Source organism: Nerophis lumbriciformis, linkage group LG02 (assembly GCF_033978685.3).
Source record: "Nerophis lumbriciformis linkage group LG02, RoL_Nlum_v2.1, whole genome shotgun sequence".
NCBI lineage: Eukaryota > Metazoa > Chordata > Actinopteri > Syngnathiformes > Syngnathidae > Nerophis > Nerophis lumbriciformis.
The window spans coordinates 8109333-8132319 of NC_084549.2; the positions used below are offsets into that span (position 1 = coordinate 8109333).

General features: G+C 34.0%; 1 protein-coding gene across 1 annotated transcript; it reads left to right on the forward strand.

Moving 5' to 3' along the window:
• The first annotated feature begins 11469 nt into the window (after positions 1-11469).
• plek (pleckstrin) lies at positions 11470-22732 on the forward strand. Its single transcript, XM_061926048.1, has 9 exons — positions 11470-11646; positions 17237-17392; positions 17472-17653; positions 17735-17826; positions 17908-18092; positions 21389-21493; positions 21566-21649; positions 21717-21786; positions 21867-22732. Exons 1-9 carry the CDS (start codon positions 11605-11607, stop codon positions 22001-22003), a joined length of 1053 nt encoding a protein of 350 aa, XP_061782032.1. The 5' UTR covers positions 11470-11604; the 3' UTR covers positions 22004-22732.
• The last annotated feature ends 255 nt before the right edge of the window (positions 22733-22987 follow it).

Sequence of the window (22987 nt, forward strand, 5' to 3'; positions counted from 1 at the left end):
TAATATTTGAATGCTCTTTATTTCTATTAGCTGTGGTTTTCCCAATAATTAACAATTTAACTAAAAAAAAAGAAAAAGTTTTTTTCATAATACACCAGCATTACAGGATGAATAATTTATTTAAAAAATAAATAAAATAAAATAAAAAGATTGTATATATATATATATATATATATATATATATACATTTATTTTTCATTTTTATTAACTATTTTAATATTTATTTTTAGTGGTCAGATTGTGTGAGATCATCACTAAATATGAATTATGTTATGTTTACAAGTGAGCTAGTTATTTTATTATACTATTTTATTATGTATTTTATTATACTATTTGGTTCAATAAATGTGAGGGTTTTTGTGTGTGACTTTAATATTTGAATGCTCTTTATTTCTATTAGCTGTGGTTTTCCAATAATGAACAATTTAACAAACAAAAAAAGTTTTTTTCATAATACACCAGCATTACAGGATGAATAATTTATTTAATAAATAAATAAATAAATAAAATAAAAAGATTATATATATATATATATATATATATATATATATATATATATATATATATATATATATATATATATATATATATATATATACACATATATATATATATTTCATAGTTGTATTAACTATTTTAATATTTATTTTTAGTGGTCAGATTGTGTGAGACTATCACTATATATGAATTGTATTATGTTTACAAGTGAGCTAGTTATTTTATTATATTATTGTATTATGTATTTTATTATACTATTTGGTTCAATAAATGTGAGGGTTTTTGTGTGTAACTTTAATATCTGAATGCTCTTTATTTCTATTAGCTGTTGTTTTCCAATAATGAACAATTTAACAAAAAAAAAAGTTGTTTTCATAATACACCAGCATTACAGGATGAATAATTTATTAAAAAATAAATAAATAAAATAAAATAAAAAGATTATATATATATATATATATATATATATATATATATATATATATATATATATATATATATATATATATATATATATATATATATATATATATATATATTTCATAGTTTTATTAACTATTTTAATATTTATTTTTAGTGGTCAGATTGTGTGAGACTATCACTAAATATGAATTATTATTACTATTAAATATTTGTAACATTTCAATACAATCATTCCTCATTCATTGCCGTTAATCGTTACGACACGGCCGTACTAAATGAATGTCTGAAGTAGGAATTTTTTTAATAAATTCATCGAGCATAAAAAAACATGTTTACGACCTTTCAGTTTTATTATTATTTTTTACATCATGAGAGCCCTCTAGACATGAAAATAAATAACAGCCTTTTTGTCACCTTTACACTCGTTTAAACTAATCTACAAATTTTGCTGGTATTTTTTCTTAAGTCACAGCTTCTAAAATGAGTTATGTTTACAAGTGAGCTCGTTATTTTATTGTACTATTTTATTATGTATTTTATTATACTATTTGGTTCAATAAATGTGAGGGTTTTTGTGTGTGACTTTAATATTTGAATGCTCTTTATTTCTATTAGCTGTTGTTTTCCAATAATGAACAATTTATATGTATATATATATATATATATATATATATATATATATATATATATATATATATATATATATATATATATATATATATATATATATATATATATACATATATATATATATATATATATATATATATATATATATATATATATATATATATATATATATATATATATATATATATATATATATACATATATATATATATATTTCATAGTTTTATTAACTATTTTAATATTTATTTTTAGTGGTCAGATTGTGTGAGACTATCACTAAATATGAATTATATTATGTTTACAAGTGAGCTAGTTATTCTATTATACTATTTTATTATGTATTTTATTATACTATTTGGTTCAATAAATGTGAGGGTTTTTGTGTGTGACTTTAATATTTGAATGCTCTTTATTTCTATTAGCTGTGGTTTTCCAATAATGAACAATTTAACAAAAAAAGAAGTTTTTTTCATAATACACCAGCATTACAAGATGAATAATTTATTTAATAAATAAATAAATAAAATAGATTTTATATATAAATATATATATATATATATATATATATATATAGTTTTATTAACTATTTTAATATTTATTTTTAGTGGTCAGATTGTGTGAGACTATCACTAAATATGAATTATTATTAGTAATAAATATTTCTAACATTTCAATACAATCATTCCTCATTCATTGCCGTTAATCGTTACGACACGGCCGTACTAAATGAATGTCTGAAGTAGGAATTTTAAAAATAAATTCATAGAGCATAAAAAAAACATGTTTACGACCTTCCAGTTTTATTACTATTATTTTTTACATCATGAGAGCCCTCTAGACATGAAAATAAATAACAGCCTTTTGTCACCTTTACACTCGTTTAATCTAATCTACACATTTTGCTGGTATTTTTTTCTAAAGTCACAGCTTCTAAAATGAGTTATGTTTACAAGTGAGCTAGTTATTTTATCATACTATTTTATTATGTATTTTATTATACTATTTGGTTCAATAAATGTGAGGGTTTTTGTGTGTGACTTTAATATTTGAATGCTCTTTATTTCTATTAGCTGTGGTTTTCCAATAATGAACAATTTAACAAAAAAAAAGTTTTTTTCATAATACACCAGCATTACAAGATGAATAATTTATTTAATAAATAAATAAATAAAATAAAATAAAAAAGATTTTATATATATATATATATATATATATATATATATATATATATATATATATATATATATATATATATATATATATATATATATATATATATATATATTTCATAGTTTTATTAACTATTTTAATATTTATTTTTAGTGGTCAGATTGTATGAGACTATCACTAAATATGAATTATTATTATATTAAATATTTCTAACATTTCAATGCAATCATTCCTCATTCATTGCCGTTAATCGTTACGACACGGCCGTACTAAATGAATGTCTGAAGTAGGAATTTTTAAAATAAATTCATCGAGCATAAAAACGCGACTTTCCAGTTTTATTATTATTTTTTACATCATGAGAGCCCTCGAGACATGAACATAATAACAACCTTTTTGTCACCTTTACACTTGCTGGTATTTTTTCTTAAGTCATAGCTTCTAAAATTAGTTACGCTTACAAGTTAGCTAGTTATTTTATTATACTATTTTATTGTGTATTTTATTTGGACAAATGTGAGGGTTTTTGTGTTTGACTTTAATATTCGAATTCTCTTTATTTCTATTAGCTGTTGTTTTACAATAATTAACAATTTAACAAAAACATATTTTTTTTCATAATTCACCAGCATTACAGGATGAATATCATATAAAAAATGTATTTCATAATGTTTTATTAAGTATTTTAATATTTATTTTTAGTGGTAAGATTGTGAATAAATATGAATTATTATTACTATTAAATATTTGTAACATTTCAATATAATCATTCCTCATTCATTGCCGTTTATTGTTACGACACGGCCGTACTAAATGAATGTCTGTAGTAGGAATTAAAAAAAAAAATTCATAGAGGATAAAAAACATGTTTACGACCTTCCATTTTTATTATTATTATTATTATTTTTTACATCATGAGAGCCCTCTAGACCTTTAAACTCGTTTAAACTAATCTACAAATTTTGCTGGTATTTTTTCTAACGTCACAGCTTCTACAATGAGTTATGTTTACAAGTTAGCTAGTTATTTTATTATATATTTTAATGTACTATTTGGTTGGACAAGTGTGAGGGTTTTTGTGTTTGACTTTAATATTTGAATGCTCTTTATTTCTATTAGCTGTTTTCCAGTAATTAACAATTTAACAAATACATATTTTCTTTCATAATTCACCAGCATTACAGGATGAATATCATATTACATTTTTTTATTTCATAATGTTCTATTAACTATTTTAATAATTATTTTTAGTGGTAAGATTTTGTGAGACTATCACTAAATATGAATTATTATTACTATAAAATATTTCTAACATTTCAATACAGTCATCCCTCATTTATTGTCATTAATCGTTATGGACACGACCGTACTAAATGGATGTCATTAAAAATAAATTCATAGAGCATAAAAAAACATGTTTAGGACCTTCTATTTTTATTTATATATATATATATTTTGTACATCATGAGAGCCCTCTAGACATGAAAATACATTTTGTCACCTTTACACTCGTTTAATCTAATCTGCAAATCTAATCTACACATTTTGCTGGTATTTTTTTTCTAAAGTCACAGCTTCTAAAATGAGTTATGTTTACAAGTGAGCTAGTTATTTTATTATACTATTTTATTATGTATTTTATTATACTATTTGGTTCAATAAATGTGAGGGTTTTTGTGTGTGACTTTAATATTTGAATGCTCTTTATTTCTATTAGCTGTTGTTTTCCAATAATGAACAATTTAACAAAAAAAAAGGTTTTTTTCATAATACACCAGCATTACAAGATGAATAATGTATTTAATAAATAAATAAATAAAATAAAATAAAAAAGATTATATATATATATATATATATATATATATATATATATATATATATATATATATATATATATATACATAAAAATATATATATATGTATGTATATATGTATATACATATATATATATATATATATATATATATATACATACATATATATATATTTATATATATATATATATATATATATATATATATATATATATATTTCATAGTTTTATTAACTATTTTAATATTTATTTTTAGTGGTCAGATTGTGTGAGACTATCACTAAATATGAATTATTATTTCTATTAAATATTTGTAACATTTCAATACAATCATTCCTCATTCATTGCCGTTAATCGTTACGACACGGCCGTACTAAATGAATGTCTGAAGTAGGAATTTTTAAAATAAATTCATCGAGCATAAAAAAACACGTTTACGACCTTCCAGTTTTATTATTATTTTTTACATCATGAGAGCCCTTTAGACATGACAATAAATAACAGCCTTTTTGTCACCTTTACACTCGTTTAATCTAATCTACAAATATAATCTACACATTTTGCTGGTATTTCTTTTCTAAAGTCACAGCTTCTAAAATTAGTTACGTTTACAAGTTAGCTAGTTATTTTATTATACTATTTTATTGTGTAGTTTATTTGGACAAATGTGAGGGTTTTTGTGTTTGACTTTAATATTCGAATTCTCTTTATTTCTATTAGCTGTTGTTTTCCAATAATTAACAATTTAACAAAAACATATTTTTTTTTCATAATTCACCAGCATTACAGGATGAATATCATATAAAAAATGTATTTCATAATGTTTTATTAAGTATTTTAATATTTATTTTTAGTGGTAAGATTGTGAATAAATATGAATTATTATTACTATTAAATATTTTTAACATTTCAATACAATCATTCCTCATTCATTGCCGTTAATCGTTACGACACGGCCATACTAAATGAATGTCTGTAGTAGGAATTAAAAAAAAAAATCATAGAGGATAAAAAAACATGTTTACGACCTTCCATTTTTATTATTATTATTATTATTTTTACATCATGAGAGCCCTCTAGACCTTTAAACTCGTTTAAACTAATCTACAAATTTTGCTGGTATTTTTTCTAACGTCACAGCTTCTAAAATGAGTTATGTTTATAAGTGAGCTAGTTATTTTATTATATATTTTAATGTACTATTTGGTTGGAAAAGTGTGAGGGTTTTTGTGTTTGACTTTAATATTTGAATGGTCTTTATTTCTATTAGCTGTTTTCCAGTAATTAACAATTTAACAAAAACATATTTTCTTTCATAATTCACCAGCATTACAGGATGAATATCATATTACATTTTTTTTATTTCATAATGTTCTATTAACTATTTTAATATTTCTTTTTAGTGGTAAGATATTGTGAGACTATCACTAGATGTGAATTATTATTACTATAAAATATTTCTAACATTTCAATACAGTCATCCCTCATTTATTCTCATTAATCGTTATGGACACGACCGTACTAAATAAATGTCATTAAAAATAAATTTAGAGCATAGAAAAACATGTTTAGGACCTTCTATTTTTATTTATATATATATTTCTTTACATCATGAGAGCCCTCTAGAAATAAAAATACATTTTGTCACCTTTACACTCGTTTAATCTAATCTACAAATCTAATCTAGACATTTTGCTGGTATTTTTTTTCTAAAGTCACAGCTTCTAAAATGAGTTATGTTTACAAGTGAGCTTGTTATTTTATTATACTATTTTATTATGTATTTTATTATACCATTTGGTTCATTAAATGTGAGGGTTTTTGTGTGTGACTTTAATATTTGAATGCTCTTTATTTCTATCAGCTGTTGTTTTCCAATAATTAACAATTTAACAAAAAAAAAAGTTTTTTTTTCATAATTCACCAGCATTACAGGATGAATAATTTATTTAATAAATAAATAAATAAATAAAATAAAAAGATTATATATATATATATATATATATATATATATATATATATATATATATATATATATATATATATATATATATATATATACATATATATATATATTTCATAGTTGTATTAACTATTTTAATATTTATTTTTAGTGGTCAGATTGTGTGAGACTATCACTATGTATGAATTGTATTATGTTTACAAGTGAGCTAGTTATTTTATTATTATTATTTTTCAGCATTACAGGATGAATAATTTATTTAATAAATAAATAAATAAAATAAAATAAAAAAGATTATATATATATATATATATATATATATATATATATATATATATATATATATATATATATGATAGTACGTCTTTAAAAATATTTTATACAAAATAAAATAAAAATATTGGGCAATATTTGAATGAGTGATGTGGCGACTGTATTTCCATCTCATAGTTTTATTAAGTATTTTAATATTTATTTTTAGTGGTAAGATTGTGTGAGACTATCACTAAATATGAATAATTATTGCTATTAAATATTTGTAACATTTCAATACAATCATTCCTCATTCATTGCCGTTGATTGTTACGGCAAGGCTGTACTAAATGAATGTCTGTAATAGGATTTTTTTTTTTTTAATTCATAGAGGATAAAAAAACATGTTTATGACCTTTCATTTTTATTATTATTATTATTATTTTACATCATGAGAGCCCTCTAGACATGAAAATAAATAACAGCCTTTTGTCACATTTACACTCCTTTAATCTAATCTACAAATTTTGCTGGTATTTTTTCTAACGTCACAGCTTCTAAAATGAGTTATGTTTACAAGTGAGCTAGTTATTTTATTATATATTTTAATGTACTATTTGGTTGGACAAATGTGAGGGTTTTTGTGTTTGACTTTAATATTTGAATGCTCTTTATTTCTATTAGCTGTTTTCCAGTAATTAACAATTCAACAAAAACATGTTTTCTTTCATAATTCACCAGCATTACAGGATGAATATCATATTACATTTTTTTTTATTTCATAATGTTCTATTAACTATTTTAATATTTATTTTTAGTGGTAAGATTTTGTGAGACTATCACTAAATATGAATTATTATTACTATAAAATATTTCTAACATTTCAATACAGTCATCCCTCATTTATTCTCATTAATCGTTACGGACATGACCGTACTAAATGAATGTCATTAAAAATAAATTCATAGAGCATAAAAAAACATGTTTAGGACCTTCTATTTTTATTTATATATATATTTCTTTACATCATGAGAGCCCTCTCGACATGAAAGTACATTTTGTCACCTTTACACTCGTTTAATCTAATCTACAAATCTAATCTACACATTTTGCTGGTATTTTTTTTCTAAAGTCACAGCTTCTAAAATGAGTTATGTTTACAAGTGAGCTAGTTATTTTATTATACTATTTTATTATGTATTTTATTATACTATTTGGTTCAATAAATGTGAGGGTTTTTGTGTGTGACTTTAATATTTGAATGCTCTTTATTTCTATTAGCTGTTGTTTTCCAATAATGAACAATTTAACAAAAAAAAGAGTTTTTTTCACAATACACCAGCATTACAGGATGAATAATTTATTTAAAAAAAAAATAAAATAAATAAAAATAAAAATATTATATATATATATATATATATATATATATATATATATATATATATATATATATATATATATATATATATATACATATATATATATATATATATATATATATATATTTAATAGTTTTATTAACTATTTTAATATTTATTTTTAGTGGTCAGATTGTGTGAGACTATCACTAAATATGAATTATATTATGTTTACAAGTGAGCTAGTTATTCTATTATACTATTTTATTATGTATTTTATTATACTATTTGGTTCAATAAATGTGAGGGTTTTTGTGTGTGACTTTAATATTTGAATGCTTTTTATTTCTATTAGCTGTGGTTTTCCAATAATGAACAATTTAACAAAAAAAAAAAGTTTTTTTTCATAATTCACCAGCATTACAGGATGAATAATTTATTAAAAAATAAATAAATAAAATAAAATAAAAAGATTATATATATATATATATATATATATATATATATATATATATATATATATATATATATATATATATATATATATATATATATATATATATATATGTATGTGTGGGAAAAAAATCACAAGACTATTTCATCTCTACAGGCCTGTTTCATGAGGGGGGGTACCCTCAATCATCAGGAGATTTTAATGGGAGCATTCGCATACCATGGTTTATATAGGGCACAGAGTGGGTGGGTACAGGCTGGCGTAGGGGCGTGGTGATTGGCTCATGTGTTACCTAGGAGGTGTTTCCGTCTGTGGCGGCATGCTGTTACAATTTCGCTGCGCTTGTTGAGGGATGACAGGTCTGGACGGTAAATAATAAACAGTTTCTCTTTCAAGCATAGGTTGCATCTTTTATTACCACTATTGTAAGGTGTGCTGGATGCAAGAATTTGCCATGTTATTGAATATTCAACATTATTCAACTTCCTTGACGTCACTTTCAACCTGAGAAATAACAGCTACCAACCATTCACGAAACCCAACACAACACTCCAATACGTGCACCATGACAGCAACCACCCACCCACCACCACGAAAAGAATACCTACCGGAATCAATAAAAGGCTATCGATGCTGTCATCTAGCAAAGCTGAATTTGACCAAGCAACCCCCCCGTACCAAAAAGCCCTTGATGAAAGCGGATACAATTTCACCCTCACCTATGAACCCACGCCAGGAAACCAGCCAAAAAAGAACAGAAAACGAAACGACATCATCTGGTACAACCCCCCATACAGCAAAATTGTCTCAACCAACATTGGACACAAATTCCTCAATCTGATTGACAAACACTTTCCCAAAGACAACACCCTAAGAAAAGTATTCAACAAGAACAACATTAAATTGAGCTACAGCTGCATGAACAATATACGACAAATCATCTCAAACCACAACAAAACAATTGCAAATGAGCCGTCGGCCCCCAGACAGAGCGACTCCAAAACCAACAAAGGCTGTAACTGCCGAAAGAAACCTGATTGCCCTCTCAACAGGGGGTGCTTACAAACATCAGTTGTCTACCAATCTAAGGTAATACGCAAGGACATTAACACATCCGACACATATGTAGGATTAACCGAGGGAGAATTCAAAACCAGATGGAACAATCACAAGGCTTCTTTCAGGAACAAAAACCTGCGAAATACCACAGAACTCAGCAAACACATTTGGGACCTCAAAGACAATAATGTTGAATATTCAATAACATGGCAAATTCTTGCATCCAGCACACCTTACAATAGTGGTAATAAAAGATGCAACCTATGCTTGAAAGAGAAACTGTTTATTATTTACCGTTCAGACCTGTCATCCCTCAACAAGCGCAGCGAAATTGTAACAGCATGCCGCCATAGACGGAAACACCTCCTAGGTAACACATGAGCCAATCACCACGCCCCTAGGCCAGCCTGTACCCACCCACTCTGTGCCCTATATAAACAATGGTATGCGAATGCTCCCATTAAAATCTCCTGATGATTGAGGGTACCCCCCCTCATGAAACAGGCCTGTAGAGATTAAATAGTCTTGTGATTTTCTTTCCCACACATACATATATTGCGCTCTACTACGGTATCGAGCACTATTTTTTGGATAACCTTATTAAGACATATATATATATATATATATATATATATATATATATATATATATATATATATATATATATATATATATATATACAGTATATATGATAGTACGTCTTTAAAAATATTTTATACAAAATTAAAAAAAAATATTGGGCAATATTTGAATGAGTGATGTGGCGACTGTATTTCCATCTCATAGTTTTATTAAGTATTTTAATATTTATTTTTAGTGGTAAGATTGTGTGAGACTATCACTAAATATGAATAATTATTACTATTAAATATTTGTAACATTTCAATACAATCATTCCTCATTCATTGCCGTTGATTGTTACGGCAAGGCTGTACTAAATGAATGTCTGTAATAGGAATTTTTTTTTAAAATTCATAGAGGATAAAAAAACATGTTTATGACCTTTCATTTTTATTATTATTATTATTATTTTACATCATGAGAGCCCTCTAGACATGAAAATAAATAACAGCCTTTTGTCACATTTACACTCCTTTAATCTAATCTACAAATTTTGCTGGTATTTTTTCTAACGTCACAGCTTCTAAAATGAGTTATGTTTACAAGTTAGCTAGTTATTTTATTATATATTTTAATGTACTATTTGGTTGGACAAATGTGAGGGTTTTTGTGTTTGACTTTAATATTTGAATGCTCTTTATTTCTATTAGCTTGTTTCCAGTAATTAAAAATTCAACAAAAAAATATTGTTTCATATATTTTTTTTGATAAACATATGTTTAATGTACTGTAAGATTTTTTTGTTAAAATAAAGCCAGTAATACCATTTTTTTTTTTGCGGGTTCCCTTTATTTAGAAAAGTATCGAAAAGTACGAAATACATTTTGGTACCAACATTTTTGGTATCGAGACAACACTTTTCTAACGATCGCGTGCTTATATACCAATTATTAATCTGTTTTATTTCATTATTGGTCTCGTCTACTCTGAACCAGGGACTTTCATGCTACTGTAGTCATACTCACACCCACACTTTATTTCCTACTATTAGTGATGACCACATATTAGTTTTTTTTACCCCATCTTCAGATTGTGAAAACATGTCAAAAGCTGAGTAACATATATATATATATATAGAAACATCAGGCGTTCGGAAATAGAGGAAGTAGATAAAACACTGTCTTTGTCACACACACACACACACACACACACACACACACACACACACACACACACACACACACACACACACACACACACATTGGGCCACTTCCTGCTAGCCGTTTATGGTGTTGAAGGCGCTGCCGCAGATGCAGAGGCAATAAAAAGTTGGGTGGGATGGAATGTTTTTAGAAGACTACAGCAGTGAAGCATCATCATCATCATCATCGTCATCATCATCAGGATTAGGAGCAGCAAAGTGATGGAGCCACAACAGATCAGAGAGGGATACTTGGTGAAAAAGGTAACAAGCTACTTCCTCGGTTTTAGATATTTCAACAAAAAGTGAACACATTAGAAATGTAATACATACAGTCGTGGTCAAAAGTTGTAAAGAACATAATGTCATGGCTGTCTTGAGTTTCCAATAACTTCTACAACTTTTATTTGTTTGTGATCGAGTGATTGGAGCACATACTTGTTGGTCACAAAAAAACATTCATGAAGTTTGGTCATAGTCACCTCCAGTGTTGCTTTGTGTGCAAGTTCTTAATTTAAAATTGAACTTATCTCATACTTGCCAACCCTCCCGAAATTCAGCGCCTCTCCCGAAAACCTCCCGGGACAAATTTTCTCCCGAAAATCTCCCGAAATTCAGGCGGAGCTGGAAGCCACGCCCCCTCCGGCTCCATGCGGACCTGAGTGACGTCAGGTGCGCAACACCACGTAAATCGTTGGCCAACCAAAAAGTAACCCCGGTACGCTATAGCCAACATTCACCAGGAGATGGCAACAGACAAACATAGATCACTATTACGTTCCTCCCCTTTTAGAAATGTATAGAAGTTACTCAAAATAAATAAACAACCCAACCAAAAAATGCAGCAGCTCAATTAAAAAACTGTACTTAAGCCACATTCTTTTCTTTCTTTTTTTAGTACTGAACTCTTAACCCTCATTTGTAAAAAATAACATGCTTATTATACAAACAGTATTTGTACACCTTTAACACAGATTTTTATACTGTCTTCAGAGATTCAGTTTTTTTGGTGGTACTCGAAACCTTTCTGGGTACCTGCGAAAGGGTGTTAGAAAAATAGTGACAGAGAATAGAACAAGGATGGACAATTCAACCCTTAACTCAACAATGAGTAGATGAGTGTTATGTGTGTGTATATGTGTAAATAAATGAAAACTGAAATTCAAGTATTTCTTTTATATATATATATATATATATATATATATATATATATATATATATATATATATATATATATATATATATATATATATATATATATATATATGGGGCAGCACGGTGGAAGAAGGGTTAGTGCGTCTGCCTCACAATACGAAGGTCCTGAGTAGTCGTGAGTTCAATCCCGGCCTCGGGATCTTTCTTTGTGGAGTTTGCATGTCCTCCCCGTGACTGCGTGGGTTCCCTCCGGGTACTCCGGCTTCCTCCCACCTCCAAAGACATGCACCTGGGGATAGGTTGATTGGCAACACTAAATTGGCCCTAGTGTGTGAATGTGAGTGTGAATGTTGTCTGTCTATCTGTGTTGGCCCTGCGATGAGGTGGCGACTTGTCCAGGGTGTACCCCGCCTTCCGCCCGATTGTAGCTGAGATAGGCTCCAGCGCCCCCCGCGACCCCGAAGGGAATAAGCGGTAGAAAATGGATGGATGGATATATATATATATATATATATATATATATATATATATATATATATATATATTTATAATAAAATAAATATATATATAGCTAGAATTCACTGAAAGTCAAGTATTTCTTATATATATATGAAATACTTGACTTGGTGAATTCTAGCTGTAAATATACTCCTCCCCTCTTAGCCCCACCCCGACCACGCCCCCCACCTCCCGAAATCGGAGGTCTCAAGGTTGGCAAGTATGACTTATCTGAACAATATCCAGTGTTGTTGTATTTCGATTAACTGGAATCCAGTGTGCTGTGGGGCCCTATTGTAGTGAATCACACCTGAGCCATCATTAATTAAAGGCCTACTGAAACCCACTACTACCGACCACGCAGTCTGATAGTTTATACATCAATGATGAAATCTTAACATTGCAACACATGCCAATACGGCCCGGTTAGCTTGCTAAAGTGCAATTTTAAATTTTGCGCGAAATATCCTGCTGAAAACGTCTCGGTATGATGACGTCAGCGCGTGACGTCACGGATTTTGGGACAGCATGGTGGCCAGCTATTAAGTCGTCTGTTTTCATCGCAAAATTCCACAGTATTCTGGACATCTGTGTTGGTGAATCTTTTGCAATTTGTTCAATGAACAATGGAGACAGCAAAGAAGAAAGCTGTAGGTGGGAAGCGGTGTATTGCGGGCGGCTCCAGCAACACAAACGCGGCCGGTGTTTCATTGTTTACATTCCCGAAAGATGAAAGTCAATCTTTACCATTGGCCTGTGGAGAACTGGGACAACAGAGACTCTTACCAGGAGGACTTTGAGTTGGATGCGCAGACGCGGTACCGTGAGTACGCATGCAGCTGCGGCTTCCAAACATTTGATCGCTTGCCCGCATGTCACGTACGTAACTTTGGGGACTTTGGGGAAATATATGTGCTGTATGAACTTTGGGGAGGTGAACGGTACTTTGGGCTGTGGGATTGAGTGTGTTGTGCGGGTGTTTGAGTTGGATGGGAGGGGGGAGGTGTTTGTTATGCGGGATTAATTTGTGGTATATTAAATATAAGCCTGGTTGTGTTGTGGCTAATAGAGTATATATATGTCTTGTGTTTATTTACTGTTTTAGTCATTCCCAGCTGAATATCAGGTCCCACCCGCCTCTCACAGCATCTTCCCTATCTGAATCGCTCCCAATGCCCTCTAGTCCTTCACTCTCACTTTCCTCATCCACAAATCTTTCATCCTCGCTCAAATTAATGGGGAAATCGTCCCTTTCTCGGTCCGAATCGCTCTCGCTGCTGGTGGCCATGATTGTAAACAATGTGCGGATGTGAGGAGCTCCACAACCTGTGACGTCACGCTACTCGTCTGCTACTTCCGGTACAGGCAAGGCTTTTTTTTTATCAGCGACCAAAAGTTGCGAACTTTATCGTCGATGTTCTCTACTAAATCCTTCCAGCAAAAATATGGCAATATCGCGAAATGATCAAGTATGACACATAGAATGGACCTGCTATAAATAAGAAAATTGCATTTCAGTAGGCCTTTAATCAAATCTTTAATGGACATGTGAAAGTAAACAATGTGATAAAGAACATTTGACATCAATCAATCTAGGGATCTAAATATCTGGTCAGGACACACTGCAAAAAGTTAGGGTTAGGGTTAGGGTTAGGGGTTAGAGGGTTAGGGTAAGGGTTAGGGTTAGGGTTAGGGGTTAGAGGGTTAGGGTTAGGGTTTCAGGCAATTAGTGTGCATATATACAGCCCGGCCCCTGACCAAATTTTTTTTAGTTGTAATTTTGAAGAATTTATCTGAATGTGCATGAACTATTTCTGTTCAAACTTGTTTAAAATGTCACATGTTAAATGTTTAAATATTAACTGTCCGTTTACTGTGCTGTGCCAGCTGTACTACTATATGAGTACGTGTTTTCTATTGTTTCATTGAAAATAAAACAGCAAAGTCCATTTGGCTGTCATCTGTTTTATTTAGGAGACACAATTGTGTCAAAATCACGCTACCTTTTTTATCACACCCACGGGAGGAAGGTGTTAGAATGATTATATATAAGTTATCACACAACTCTTATGCTTAAAGGCCGTTGCTCTAGTTATTATCTATTGTGCTCGAGCTGTACTTTTTCTTCTCGTGCAAGGCATACTTGCCAACCCTCCCGGATTTTCCGGGAGACTCCCGAAATTCAGCGCCTCTCTTGAAAACCTCCCGGGACAAATTTTCTCCCGAAAATCTCCCGAAATTCAGGCGGAGCTGGAGGCCACGCCCCCTCCAGCTCCATGCGGACCTGAGTCCGCTTTCCCACAATATAAACAACATGCCTGCCCAATCATTATAACTGTAGAATGATCGAGGGCAAGTTCTTGGTTTCTTATGTGGGTTTATTGTTAGGCAGTTTCATTAACGTCCTCCCAGCGCGGTAACAACACACAACAACAGCAGTCCCGTTTTCGTCTACAGTAAAGCAGTTCGTCTGCCGTAAACAGCAATGTTGTGACACTCTTAAACAGGACAATACTGCCATCTAGTACATTTGATGAAACCACTTTTGTGCGTGCCACACAGCAATGCATCATCAGAGAGGGTGTTCAGCTTGGTTAGAAAGATAGTGACAGAGAATAGAACAAGGATGGACAATTCAACCCTTAACTCAACAATGAGTAGAGGAGTGTTATGTGTGTGTATATGTGTAAATAAATGAACACTGAAATTCAAGTATTTATTTTATATATATATATATATATATATATATATATATATATATATATATAATAAAATAAATATATATTTGTGGCTAGAATTCACTGAAAGTCAATTATTTCTTACATATATATATATATATATATATATATATATATATATATATATATATATATATATATATATATATATATATATATATATATCCATCCATCCATCCATTTTCTACCGCTTATTCCCTTCGGGGTCGCGGGGATATATATATATATATATATATATATATATATGTATATATGAAATACTTGACTTGGTGAATTCTAGCTGTAAATATACTCCTCCCCTCTTAACCACGCCCCCGCCCCCAACCACGCCCCCCGCCACCGCCACCCACCCCCCACCTCCCGAAATTGGAGGTCTCAAGGTTGGCAAGTATGGTGCAAGGGCACACAACTTGTTATCTTCCTCTACATGCGAGGAGTGGCCTCGCCGCAGATGTTTCCTGTCTTTCAGCTTGCTAACAGCCAAGGACGAACCAGCACCTCAACGAAGATAAGGCATAGCAACAGCGGACAAAGCAAAGACAGGGAGCAATCACAAGGCCCCCAGCACATTCCGTTCTGAATAATCATATATTGTGCGTACTGAGCTGCTCGCATAATGTGTGACCCCTCCCTTTAGAAGCAGCCTCAGCATGTAACTAGGGAACTCCTCCACCGAATAAATAGAGGAGCGCATGGACTGTTCCTCAGAGCGTAGGCTGAGACTGTAACTGAGTGTGCAGCTCCATGCGTTCCCCCTCATGAGCAAAATTTAACTCTGTCTCTGCCTGATTCCTTGATTCTTGTTCTTCCTTTCTTTATAGTTCGGTGCTTAAACCTGCCAGAAGGTACTATGTTTTTCAGTAAGTAGAATCACAGCTGACCCGGACATACGAAAGTTCTCTTGCCGTCTGAGAAGTGTTGTATCTGAAATAGCTGCAATCGCGCGTTTCCTTCACTCAAGGTATTCATGTGTGATTTCCACAAGCGTCTGTACAGTTAGAAGAATGAGAAACACGATGACTCGCCTCCATCTTTCCAGTGGTTAGCTCCGGTTGTTATGAAGCTGGCTGTGGCGCGTTCTTTCTGACTTCACTTCCTCTCCGAACTTAGTTTGTAAACGATCAATGACTCCATACAAAGAAAGCTAAGATTCGGAGATTCAAGAAATACACAGCGCACTTACCCGTGTAAAAAATTGATAGAGTAGTGTGGCTGAAACGAGGCTTAGGCTAAATAATTATTCGTTTAAGGGGTTATTTTCCTGAGGGAACTCTCCTGAAGGAATCAATAAAGTACTATCAAGTGTAGACATAGCCTAAGAACGAACCGGTAACTAAAAAGGTGGTGTCTGCGTGGCTACCAAATCTAGCGACCAATTAATACTAATGCACCATACACATTAGGTACAAACATAAGGTAAACAATAACCATTGCATAATCACGCATGTTCATGTCGTCCACAGCGTTCAGTGTTGAACTACTGGACAGCAGTGTGGGTGGTCCTGTCCGATGATGGCCTGGAATTCTACAAGAAGAAAACGGATCAGTCCCCCAAAGGAATGATCCCTCTGAACGGTGCCACGCTTGTCAATCCTTGCCAGGATTGTGGCAATAGAGTGGTACGGAAACAGTCATTTAGACCTGAACGTCTATGTTTTGGGAGGTGTGGGGGTTTGACTTTGTGGGTATACTCTTCAGCTGGTGTTCAAGATCACCACACTCAAGAAGCAGGACCACTTCTTCCAAGCCTCGCATGTGGAGGAGAAAGAATTGTGGGTGAAAGACATCAAGAGGGCCATCACGTGTCTGCAAGGGGGGAAGAAGTTCGCTAGGAAGTCCACAAGACGCTCCATTCGCCTGCCGGACACGGTTAACCTTGCGTAAGAATCTTTGAAGTCTTGGAATTAAGACCGCGGACTCGACTAGAAGTCCCATGAGCTGTTTCTTTTGTGCTCCATCAGTCAGCTGTACGCTCTACTGAGAGACCAAGACGAAGGGGTCAAAGAGTTAAAACTGGAGCGGGAGAACCGCATCTTCAACCACTGCTTCACTGGTGCCATTTCTCTTTTCGGTTGCACTTCCTTTTTTTGTGACTGTGCAAAAAGGTCACACTTTCACTCTGTTTGCCTCAAAGGCTCCACGGTGATAGACTGGCTCATCTCCAAGGAGAAGGCTCGGAACAGGCCCGAGGCGCTGATGTTGTCCACAGGCCTTCTGAACGAGGGCTTCCTGCAGCCTGCCGGTGATCTCTCCAAAGAGGGGGCGGAGAGCGGCAAAAACTGTGTTTTCTTGGACCAGACCGATGCTTTTTACTACTTTGTAAGTCGACGGCAATCGTAACACTTCTGAAATCATAAACATACTAAAGTATCTCCCCAGCTTTAGCTATTAGGCAGGGCCGTTTATAGATCATTTCTCGGGGTACTCGATCAATACCAGAGAAGGAACAGTTCCAGAGTTGTTTCTCAATACAAAAGGATTGACCGATTCGTGGAGGCCTAAGAAAATTATTTAAAAAAAAATATAATAAATAATTTAAAAAACGGAACGCTTTTCCACTTTGCATCAGTCCATCTTAGATAAGCTCGGCCCCAGCGAAGCCGGCGGCGTTTCTGGGTGTTGTTGATAATTGGGTTTCGCTTTGCATAGTAGAGTTTTAACTTGCACTTACAGATGTAGCGACCAACTGTAGTTACTAGAGATGCGCGGATAGGCAATTATTGCATCCGCAACCGCATCACAAAAGTCGTCAACCATCCGCATCAACCCGAACTAACATTTAATCAAAACCGCACCCGCCCGCACCCGCACCCGCCCGCACCCGCCCGCACCCGCCCGTTGTTATATATCTAATATAGACGATGCAAGGCATTAGTGAGGTTATAAAGCTTTTGCCTGTTAAAGAAAGGAGACTGATCCAATGTAGCAGAGACATTCAATGCGTGCCACGCTGTCACGGCACAGACGCACAACAGTGCGCAATCATCTGGGAGCCGCGCTGAGCCCACCTCCAAGCGCGCTCGCGCCACTCAAACTGCTGCAGGCAGCTGCGTTCTATCTTGTTTTAACATCCTGTGGCACTCTTCTGGGATCACGGCGGACGAAACTGCTCATGCTCAGGGTGTTTGTGGAGATTCGGGGTTTTGCACAAATGTGATGCACCATGTTAGATGTCCCGGTTTTGTGACTGTCGTAGACATAAACAGCGTCGCAGCTCTTGCAAATCACGTAGCCAGCATTACTATCATCCTGATTTACAACCTCATAAAAACGAGTCCACGCTGAACTTTTCTGGCCTTTTTTTCCCCTGGTCTTTAGTATTCCCTTTTTTAGTTTGTCGCGTACCACGTTTGCTGCCGGCGTTGCCATCTCTTTTTTTTTTCTTCTTCTGTTGTGGTATATGCTGCAGGTGCCTGCTCGTTTTTCGTATGTGGGTAACAACATTTAACTATGTATATATATTTCCGAATTGGTTTAACTGCCACCCGCCTGAATCTATTTAAAATCTAATTTTTTTTTATTTCAACCGCCCGACCCGACCCGCGGATAAAATCTAATATTTTTTTATTTCAACCGCCCGACCCGCGGATAATCCGCGGACTCCGCGGTTGTGTCCGCAAACCGCGCATCTCTAGTAGTTACTGACAGTGGTTTTCTGAAGTGTTCCTGAGCCCATGTGGTGATATCCTTTACACACTGATGTCGCTTTTCGATGCAGTACCGCCTGAGGGATCGACGGTCACGGGCTTTCAATGTTGGTTTTCGGCCTTGCCGCTTACATGCAGAAATTTCTCCAGATTCTCTGAACCTTTTGATGATATTACGGACCGTAGATGGTGATATCCCAACATTCCTTGCAATGTTGTTCTTAAACTGTTCGACAATTCATGACAGTCCATGTGTTTTCTGTGGTGCCACTTTGTGACAAAAGTTTGAGAACCACCGCTCTAGACCAGTGTTTTTTAACCTTTTCTGAGCCAAGGCACAATTTTCTCATTGAAAAAATCCCGAGGCACACCACCAGCAGAAAACATTAAAAAATGAAACTGGGCAGCCGATATTGACAGTAAAAAGTGGTTCTCGCAATTGTTGGAGATGAATTCAAACCATAACCAAGCATGCATGACTATAGCTCTTGTCTCAAAGTAGGTGTACTGTCACCACCTGTCACATCACGCTGTGACTTATTTTGAGTTTTTTGGTGTTTTCCTGTGTAGTGTTTTAGGTCTTGTCTTGCGTTCCTATTTTGGTGTTGATTGTCATGTCATGTACGGATGTACTTTGTGGACGCCGTCTGTTGTTCCACACGCTGTAAGTCTTTGCTGTCGTCCAGCATTCTCTTTTTGTTCACTTTGCAGCCAGTTCAGTTTTAGCTTAATTTTGCATAGCCATCCCTAAGGTTCAATGCCTTTTCTTAGCGGCACTCACCTTCTGTTTATTTTTGGTTTAACCGTTAGATAACTTTTTACCTGCAAACCATCGTCGTTGTTACCGATATCTACAAAGCAATTAGCTACCGGCTGCCACCTACTGATATGGAAGAGTATTACACGGTTACTATGCCGAGCTCTAGACAGCACAGACACACTTGCGGATTATAAATACCGGTTTGCAAAAAATATTTTTAACCCAATTAGGTGAAATTACATAATCTCCCACGGCACACCAAACAATATCTCACGGTACACTCGGTACACACCTTTTTTGAGCCAAGGCACAATTTTTGCGTTGAAAAAATGCGGAGGCACACCACCAGCAGAAATCACTAAAAAACGAAACTCAGTTGACAGTAAAAAGTTGTTGTCGCAATTGTTGGATATGACTTTAAAGCATAACCAAACATGCATCACTATAGCTCTTGTCTCAAAGTAGGTGTACTGTCACCACCTGTCACATCACACTCTGACTTATTTGGAGTTTTTTTCTGTTTTCCTGTGTGTAGTGTTTTAGTTCTTGTCTTGTGCTCCTATTTTGCTGGCTATTCCTCTTTTTTTGGTATTTTCCTGTAGCAGTTTCATGTCTTCCTTTGAGCGATATTTGCCGCATCTACTTTGTTTTAGCAATCAAAAATACTTCATTTGTTTTTATCCTTCTTTGTGGCGACATTGTTGATTGTCATGTCATGTTCTGATGTACATTGTGGACGCCGTCTTTGCTCTGCAGTAAGTCTTTGCTCCGCAGTAAGTCTTTGCTCCACAGTAAGTCTTTGCTGTCGTCCAGCATTCGGTTTTTGTTTACTTTGTAGCCAGTTCGGTTTTAGTTTCGTTCTGCATAGCCTTCCCTAAGCTTCAATGCCTTTTCTTAGGGGCACTCACCTTTTGTTTATTTTTGGTTTAAGCATTTGACACCTTTTTACCTGCACCCTGCCTCCCGCTGTTTCCGACATCTACAAAGCAATTAGCTACCGGCCGCATCCTACTAATACGGAAGAGTATTACACGGTTACTCTGCCGAGCTCTAGAGCTTTTGCCGGTTTGCAAAACATATTTTTAACCCAATTAGGTGAAATTACGGCACACCAAACAATATCTCACGGTACACTAGTGGTTGAGAACCACTGCTCTAGACAACGATAAGGGACTGGTACTCCAATGTTGTGCGTGGTTTTGCGACAGGCAGACAGCGGATTCTTCTGCGAAGGCTACTCCAGTGACGAGGACTCTCTTCTCAAGGAGGAGTTCAGAGGGAACATCGTCAAACAAGGCTGCTTGCTCAAACAGGTATGGGCAACGCCTCTGAAGGCTTGATTGGATGATTCACCTGCGTACACTTCAATGTGTTGACACTCTCAGGGCCACAGGAGGAAAAACTGGAAAGTCCGCAAGTTCATTCTGAGGAACGACCCTCCTTATATGCATTATTACGACCCCACCAAGGTAAGTCGGAAATATTGCATGATCGGAAAGTCGGTTTGCTTCACCCTGCTTCTCCCAAATGTGTCAGGGTGAAGACCCCCTGGGCTCCATCTATTTGCGGGGGTCCGTGGTGACAGCTTTGGAGTTTGTGCCGGACGGTGGGTGACTATACTTCTGGCTTTCTTTTCTCTATCAAAAACCTCATTTCCCCCCCCCCCATCCTTTTATCCACAAAAAGCCCAAAAATATGACATCGAAGGAAACCTCTTCGAGATCATCACCTCGGAGGAAACGCATTACTACCTCCAGGCGGCCACGGGCGAGGAGAGGAAAGGGTGGATCGAAGCGGTGCAGGAAGTGTCTAAAAGTGTCTAAAAGTGGGAAGTGAATTGTGACTTTGTAGCAACATTCTTCTCTAACTTATTAGACCAGGGGTGTCAAACTAATTTTAGCTCGAGGGCTGCATGGAGAAAAGCCTATTGGCCGGACGGGTAAAATCATGGCATGATAACTTCAAATATAACTATGACAACTTCAGATTGTTTTTTTTTTGTTTTACTTTGGCCCAAAATATCACACCAGTGAAGTTGGCACGTTGTGTAATTCGTAAATAAAAACAGAATACAAAAATTTGCAAATCATTTTCAACTTACATTCAATTGAATAGACTGCGAAGACAACATATTTAATGTTCCAACTGAGAAACTTGTCAAAAAGTTGTCACATGGGCATTGTTACCACTGTGTTACATGGCCTTTCCTTTTAACAACACTCAGTAAAGGTTTGGGAACTGAGGAGACACATTTTTTAAGCTTCTCAGGTGGAATTCTTTCCCATTATTGCTTGATGTACAGCTTAAGTTGTTCAACAGTCCGGGGGTCTCCCTTGTGGTATTTTAGGCTTCATAATGAGCCACACATTTTCAATGGGAGACAGGTCTGGACTACAGGCAGGCCAGTCTAGTACCCGCACTCTTTTACTATAAGGCTACACTGTTGTAACACAAGCTTTGCATTGTCTTGCTGAAATAAGCAGGGGCGTCCGTGAAAAAGACGTTGCTTGGATGGCAACATATGTTGCTCCAAAACCTGTATGTACCTTTCAGCATTAATGGTGCCTTCACAGATGTGTAAGTTACCCATGTCTTGGGCACTAATGTACCCCCATACCATCACACACGCTGGCTTTTGAACTTTGCGCCTATAACAGTCCGGATGGTTATTTTCCTCTTTGGTCCAGAGGACACGACGTCCACAGTTTCCAAAAACAATTTGAAATGTGGACTCGTCAGACCACAGAAAACCTTTCCACTTTGCATCAGTCCATCTTAGATGAGCTCGGGCCCAGCCCAGCCGGCGG

Excerpts from the sequence above, each read along its gene's own strand:
- plek (XM_061926048.1), top strand. The coding sequence starts at position 11,605 with ATGGAGCCACAACAGATCAGAGAGGGATACTTGGTGAAAAAG. Across the intron at positions 17,393-17,471 it reads AGGATTGTGGCAATAGAGTG|CTGGTGTTCAAGATCACCAC; the intron begins GTACGGAAACAG and ends TATACTCTTCAG. Across the intron at positions 18,093-21,388 it reads CCGATGCTTTTTACTACTTT|GCAGACAGCGGATTCTTCTG; the intron begins GTAAGTCGACGG and ends GTTTTGCGACAG.